An 8,087-nucleotide genomic window follows, 5' to 3' on the forward strand; every position below is an offset into this window, starting at 1 on the left:
ATAGTGGCAAAAAAGGTAAGAAAGTAGGGTTAATGAGTCAATGATTAGATGTGCTACAGCATTTTAGGATAATAAGGTATTGAAGAGGGAAGAGGGGTGAGGGTAAAGAGGGTGAGTAAGTGGGGAAAGGCAGGGATTGGTAAAAAGGGAAAGGGGAGGGGTTAAGGGCGATTAGATCAAATGGAAGATACACGTATGGGAGAACAGAAACTGCGAATACTTCAGTGTAGATGAGTTATTATGAAAACTCAATCCCTACCCTATGAGGGTTAAAAAGGTGTCAGAAAAGTAGGAGGGAAAGAATTGGTGATGGTTAATGGTTAAAAGCAAAATAAATGTGCTAGACATCTAAGGTCATGTAGCACTATAGTAAATGGTAGTGAAGGGTGGTTGAGTTAGTGATTAGTTGTCAAAGTTGGGCAAAGGAATTGACGAGTAAATGGGTTAAGGTTGGGTAAGGTAATGTATAGGGGTTAGATGAAGTGAAGGATGTATATGCATTTGAGGAATGAAAACAGGTTGTCAGAGCAGAAAGTGTGAGAAGTTGTGGGAGGGATCACGAAAAATCGGTCCCATTTGGCTGGGCTAAATAGATTATTTAAGAATTTTGTAGAGATGGGGGTAGTAGAAGGACGGGGGCATGTGGAAGAGGGAGTAGTGTTGAGGGAAGTAGTGTTATGGGGAGGTGGACAATAAGGTTGTAAGGTAGTATAAGGGAGGATGGGGTAGTTGATGAAGAAGGTTGTGGGGGTATAGTTGTTGAAGTTGAGCATGTTGGGAGTAGAAATGTCTCCTGGGGTGTTGATTAGGGTGGATACTGTACTAGTCGGCATTGAGGAGGGGGTATTAGTTGTAGTGTTCAGAGCCGTGGTCAAAGGAGAGCCTGTGGTCAGGGAATCGGGCGAGTTTGAATTGGTGGAGCTATTTGATGAAGAGGCAAGCCTCATTGCCTCTAATAATGGTATGGTTAATGGTTAATGGTTATTCATTGTTGGCCATGATAAGCCTGGAGTAAGTTGGGGAGAGAAACGGTCCACCCCTCAGGGTCGCTTGAGGGGTAAGGGCAAGACAACTAAAGCAGGGGAATACCGTGCCCATGGCTCCCTCGGGCCGTTCAGGACTGGCACAAAGTCAGCCTTTCATCCTTTCAGCACGGCTCTCACACCTTAGGAAGTGGATAGTAGAAGGGGTTGGTGAAGGGACAGAAAGGAAAAGGTAGGAGGGGGAAAAAAAGACCATGCAAAATTTGTTGAGTCGAGGGCTGAGTCCCAAGGTTGGGAGTTCCACAGCATTGGATCCCAGTCTCCGCCTCCTAAGCTCCCCTACGACAACAACGGGCAAGGGATTGGGGGGGAAAGAATTGGTAAAAGAGACACGACATAAGTGGGAAGTATCAGGAGTGTCAGGTAAACAGAGTACTGTTGTGACAAAAGTGAGTCAAGTGTGTATTCAGAAGGGAGCGGAAGGCATGAAACGGGGAACATGAGAAGGAGGAGGATGGATGTTGGGTGTCACTTTGACTGTAGAAGGAATGGGAAATTGAGAGGGTGGATGAGGCATAGGCATGATTTTTGGGGTTATGATTAGAAAGTTTTGAATTTCCTCAAGAGTTTCTGAAAGGGGGTTGGTTGGGGATGTCTGAGAAATATGTGTCTTCATATGTGGGGGATAGGTATGTTCAGATTGTCCAATGCAATGGGTAGAGAGAAGAGGAGGGGTAGGCACAAGGGAAGTAGACATTGGAGTGTTTGGGGGAGGGAGAGGGTAGAAGTGGGAATGTAAGGAGTAGGAGGAAGAGATACTAGGGGAAATGTAGGACCTCTTGGGGAGAAGGGGCAGGGGCAGAGCAAGTGAAAAACTTTGTTGGCGTGCTTCCTGCCTAGTTTTGCATAAAGTGAGGCCAGGTTTAAATCTGTGGACTGCTACCTCAGACTCCATTTGTGGGTAGGGTTGCCAATATAAAATACATTAGGGGACCCATCACAGTTGGCATACATGCGTGATTGCACAGGGCAGGTTTAACGATCTTGGCCGGGTTTGGTACATAGAGGGCAGTGGGCTGTGGAGTGACAGTGCTTGGCAGGGTGGCCTAGAAGCCAACATTTCTGTCCAATGATATTGGGGAAGAGGTCAATATCATTGGACAGGTCAAGACTTTCCACCAATATAAACTTCAAGGTCATGTCTAAAGAAGGTAATCTTGGCAAAATTACTGTAGGACTTTCAGCAGCTTCTTGGGGGGGGGGGGGGGGGGTTACCATAGTACTATACTTATACTGACTGCATCTTAGTCAACGAGGCAGGAATGCAGATCTTTTCACAGTCTGGCCAATCCTTATACACAAGGCCAAGGAGATGGAAATAGTTCCAGCAAAAGTATTTTGGAAGAAGTGAGGCTGGGCAGGAATTTGCTAGTGAGATCAGTCAAGGGAGATAATGCACAAGCTTGGGACACAAATGGAACTGTGACAAGGCATGAACAATCGGAATGACTGCGAAAGGAAACTTTGTGTAGCATCTCTTACATATTGAAACGATTCATTCTTTTTCACACCTTTTCTACATTTGTCACAATGAACCTTGTTCAAGGAAGCTTTTAGTCTAGATTTTCTATAATATAGTACATAGATATATAGATATATAGATATATAGATATATAGATATATAGATATATAGATACATAGATATACATATAGATATACCTTTTCATATACATATGTGTACATTGCTACTAGACCTATATTTATCACTGGGATAACATTTTATTCTAGTAGAGCACTGGAATTTTCAATAAAACTAGAAAATTTACTCTAAGAAGAACTATTACAAACATTTGTCACAAAAATGACTTGATATCTAATAAATAGAATACTTAGGGCCTCAGAATGACATTTAAAGGCAGAAAATTATTATGAAAATGTGTTTTATTCATTCATCTTCTGTACAAAAGCCACAGTTGTGTCAAAAGTACAACATGTATGGCAGTGTTCCACAGGAGAGTTCCAGATAGCAGATCAGACTTGAAATCCACAACTATTTATCTTATTCATATGCTTATGGTATCTGCTATATATGTCAGAAACCAATACTTAAAAAGCCTTTTGTCCATTCATTTCACAAACGTTATAAAATAATATATGGTAGAAATATTTATGATGTCAAAATAGAGATACGAATTGCATACTTGACTTTCATGTTGAAATGGCTGACATAATATACTAACTTTCCTATTCTGCAAAATTAGTGAGTAATGGAAACATAAAACTTTTAGGAAACTTTCTTCTGCTCAATGCTATACACCTGCAATTGAAAAATAATAAAAAAGGAAGGTATTGTCTTTAATGCCAAGCAAAGTAGTACTTGTAAACAAGGGGATGTAAATGCTCAAAGCTTGATGAGTATAAGTAATGATGGCATTAGAGTTGTCTCTAGTTTGAGCAAAATTAAGGACAATATACTCAAAATGGATGTATATTATATATGTAGCCTGAAATGGTACATATACATATATATATACTTGCTATTTTCATAACAAAAATCCTACGGTAGAATTGAGCTTACAGACATGGGGAATCTTATCTGGAGGTTCATAGTTTTTCTTAAAATGCATACTTAAGAAAATGAAACATAAGTAAAAAATAATACAGAGTAAATGATATGCATGGATTACATAAGAAGAGGAATAAAAATAAAAATAAATGTAGATGCTTCTAAACTCACCTGCATCTTCACTATCCACCAATATAGCAACTGGAGTACAAAAAATATAAATAAATAAAAGTATTACTTTCAAGTATTCCATACTTGGTGGTGTTCTACCAAGCCATTATTTACAAAAGAAAAAAACTGATATCTCATGGGAACGCTACATTACAGCAGAAATTAAATTGCTTTATCACAGAATGCTGAACTGAAAATTGGAAGCCTTTACAGCAGCACACATTAATATCGCTCCACAAGTAAGTCAATAGATTACCCTCCCTATTGACAATATAAATGCATTTGTAATACATGTTTACCAATCTTGCAACAAACAGCAATGAAATCTTGACAATATGATAAATTCCACAATTCTTAAATGGTATATTCATATTTTTGACCTAAATGATTTTGCTAACTAATTGAATCTGAAACTTGAACTGTCATGTATTACAACAATCTATTACAAATCTAAATCTATGACAGAATCTACCATGAAGAACTCAAGATTTTCTTCATTACAATTACATCACCATCATCAGGTCTCTGAGAAAATAGCAAAAAATCAGATGCTGATAAGATTTAAAACATCTTAAATATGTCATATACAAGCTTTATACAATGGGTAGAGTGGCACGTTAAGAAGACGGTGAGGTGCCATAAGGCTTTGCTTCTTCATGTGATCAACATAATATGTTGATAACTACAGAAAAAAAGCATTTACAAACATGACTAAATCCATGTTCTATTGCAAACGTGCATAGTCAATTCTGACTGGTACAAACTCATTCTTTCCAAGATATTCCTTTCACTCAAAGAAATTTGAATGTTAAATTCTGGAAGAGAAATAAATTCTCTTCTCAGTACTAAGCTTTATCATGGTGAATCATGCCCAGTTTTAAAAAGTAATGTGTATTTAAATTTTCAAAGATTTGATATATTCAAAATAAAAAAGTGGACTTCCAATTCTGTTCAAAAACACTTAAGTACACAACCATTTCTTGTGTTTTTCTTTTTTCACAAGAGATAAGTAAACAATCATCCCCATGATTCAGCTTATGCAAGCTGATATGAATCATTACATAAAAAAAGGGGGAAAAATACATATATATGTGTGTATATACTGTTGGGGTCAAGAGGTAAAGGTCAAAAAGTTACCTAAAATTAGGACATCTTCTATCTATACATGTTGTGAATTACTTTCCATGGAGATTGAAACATCAAACTGACACAGTTATTAATTGCAATAATAATGTCACTAGAACCTACAGTAACATAGTCCCAGGGTTGAAGACAGAATGTACAGGTACAAAGACTGCAGAAATTTGCAAGTTTACAAATATGAGCCATAAATAATTTTTGTGCAATTGTTATTCATTTTGCAATGGAAACTTCACAATTTCAAAAAATATCCTTCACATTTATGGCTCAGAAATTACTTACAATGTTATCTTCTTATGGTTGCGAGGTCTACCACATGAACCTTTAGCATTTGTAAGTAATACTAGTCTACATGCGAGTTCATGTTCCCTTGCACAAAAGCAAAACATAAAAAAAGAGAGATAGAGACAGAAAAAAGATAAGTTTTCCTTAGAATAAAGACTTTGTCATTTACAGTTCACATTAGTCCATAACATGTTGAGAAATATCCCAACCAATGTTTTGCCTTCATTGCCTGTCAATTAAATAAATAAAATAAAGAGCAGTTTCTCCGACTTACATTATTTCTACAACTGCTGCTCTCTGCTACAGTACTACCATATGCCTAGTTATGATACAATAATCTTTAAATAATGTCATTACAACAGTGAATATGCACAAGCTAATACCAGTTTGGTTTATGCTGTATTCACTGACAATCTTTACAATATTTTTCTTTATATGTACAATAACACATCAAGTGTAATCCTCCAGTAAATAAATGTGCGTATCTGTGGTAGAGCAACACAATTTGTTCATCAACAGCACCTCTTTTGTATCAACTTGTGAAGTGTGAGGGTTAAGCCTTAGTACTAGATTATGGTATAAAATTATTATTTTCCTACAAAGACACATAAACTAATATATATATAATTCATTCCAATACACATCACAAATAAATACAAAAATATTATTTGGTTTCAAACAATTGTTTCTATACCACAAAACATGCTAATATCTTATTGCATCACAACTGACTCTGTAAGATGCACCCAAAGTCATTGCACCATCATTATCTTATCCTCTTTTTTTATCTTTTAAGTGAGTTTGTCATTCTATTAATATTCCTCTTTACAGTTGGAAATAATGAATTTACAATATTACTCATAAATTATGATCATGAAAATTTTCCTTAAAAAATATGAAAAATTAATACAAATAAAAAAATAAATAAATAAACAATCAATAAATACTAAATGCCTAAGAAGATTATTTTTTGGTTAATATTAACATAAAAATAAATTGCTGTTAATTAATTTATACTTAACATCAGATAGGACATCACTATAGCATTTCTTCACTTGCTAATAGTTTTTATCTACATTAACCCTGTTTTTTCTATATAGTATGTCATTGATTTAATACATATTATGAGTAACTTTTAGTTAAACATTTTCATAATTCACCAGTAGTCTCTTGAAGATTAAACAAAGATTAGTTCTTTTGATATGTCAATCCCGTATCACATACAGTATTTTTCTTTCTTATATGAAAAAAATGTAACACCTACAACCCCGTATACTATGTGAACCTCATCTTTCTCATAAGCAAAAAATAATACAACTTACTATATCAGCAGTGGATAATGTAAATGGCTCAATTTAAAAATCTGTTACATGAAAAATAAAATCACTGATTACAGAATGGATAAAGCTTAAAGTTACAGTGTCTACACTGATTTGAATTAAAATTTGTTACAAAGAATCTGAAGTACAACAGTGTAAATAGAAGAACTTTGTGAAATTCATTTTCAGATAATTGCCTTATAATACAATGATCTGGAATTCAGGTGCTTATGATACCCTTCAAGAAGTTTAATATCTAATACTCTTGATTATGTACTCAATAACTTATCAATGGTCAATATTAGTATAAGAGAGAAAAAACAACAACTGTTATCTGGAATCCAGGTGATTTACAAACAATACACTTCTTGATAACAGCTACTATATTCAGTCCAGATTCTTTTTTTCCTTTTTTAATAATATAACTCAGACATATGGACTAGAGGCTTTAATTACTGATACTTTCAAAATTGGTATTTACTACCTCACAGTCACATGGCAAATTCAAATATCTGTATGACACAACCATTTGAGGGAAGACATCTTTGGCTCAGGATTCAATTTCATTTAATTTCATGTTAAATACTTTCAAAATGATTAACTCTGAGTAGCATGACTGAAGAAGGATTTTGCACCTCAAAAACTACATACAAAACTACATAATTCATTGCTTTATGAAACATATTGCATTCACAATTCCCCCTTGCTTGCAGATATCTCTGATTATAAGTATTTCCTAAACTGAATCCTTTGTTTAGTACTGATTGTCCAAAAGAAATATTTCTTATACACACATATAAGGAAAATATACAAGGTTCTCAAAGTATTTTCAATGTTGACAATATGCTGCAAATACTGTAAATACTTCACTGGGTGACTGCCATTCAGTCACACATGTTTACTGTCTTTTGCAAAAGATTTTCAATAATGGAATGTACAAGACAAAAGACACTAAATTGCAACAGACTGTTAGCAATCATTACCTCCAACTTTGACTTAGTTTCTTCAAAAAACAAGGCAGAACTTTACATGAGGAATGAAAAGAATCAAACCACAACTTGATTACCATCAGAGGTTTGAACTACTAGTGCTGCTAACAGAGTCCAGATGTTCCCTGGTTTTTGTCCTTTTGGTGTTGGGCGATGATTTTTTCCCACTCTTGATGTGAATCCGCTCATCCATCTGCTTCAGTGATATATCCAGCTCCGACTTTTCAATTAATAAAAAAAAGGGTATCAGAATTAGAAAGGAACATCCTAATAGAGTAACAACTAAAATAATGACTGTATAACTAGTAGCAAATTTCTAAATAATAACAACACTTGTCCAATTATAATCACAAGAAAAAACATTAATAAAAAAAATTAAAAAATCACACAAATAACTCACCAAGCTGTAAGTGTACATAAGCTTGCAGTATTCTAGATGGGTTGGGTTTTGCTTCAAGAAAATGAGGGCATGCTCAAGACAGTACACAGCCTCTTCTTGGGAATTTGTCACCTGAAAAACAAAATTAAGCTTGTAGTCTTTCAAAAAAAAATAATTGATTTATTAATCCTCCAATCACTTAACCCAATGCCGCCAGGGAAAATGAACAAAAAATGGGGAAAATGCTGTGCCTAT

The 8,087-nt window shown here is 35.1% G+C and overlaps 1 protein-coding gene across 1 annotated transcript in view; it reads right to left on the bottom strand.

Moving 5' to 3' along the window:
• Positions 1–2,905: 2,905 nt before the first annotated feature.
• The window catches only part of LOC125030997 (mucin-5AC-like), a 42,772-nt gene continuing 37,590 nt past the window's right edge, over positions 2,906–8,087 (bottom strand). Inside the window, exons 21-22 of the mRNA XM_047621418.1 lie at positions 7,854–7,964; positions 2,906–7,673 (exon numbers count right to left, since the gene is read on the bottom strand). Coding sequence (XP_047477374.1) covers positions 7,533–7,673; positions 7,854–7,964 — 252 coding nt within the window. The 3' untranslated portion in view covers positions 2,906–7,532. The remainder of the gene's footprint in view (positions 7,674–7,853; positions 7,965–8,087) is intronic.

This window comes from Penaeus chinensis, chromosome 12 (assembly GCF_019202785.1).
Source record: "Penaeus chinensis breed Huanghai No. 1 chromosome 12, ASM1920278v2, whole genome shotgun sequence".
NCBI classification, from domain to species: Eukaryota; Metazoa; Arthropoda; class Malacostraca; order Decapoda; family Penaeidae; genus Penaeus; species Penaeus chinensis.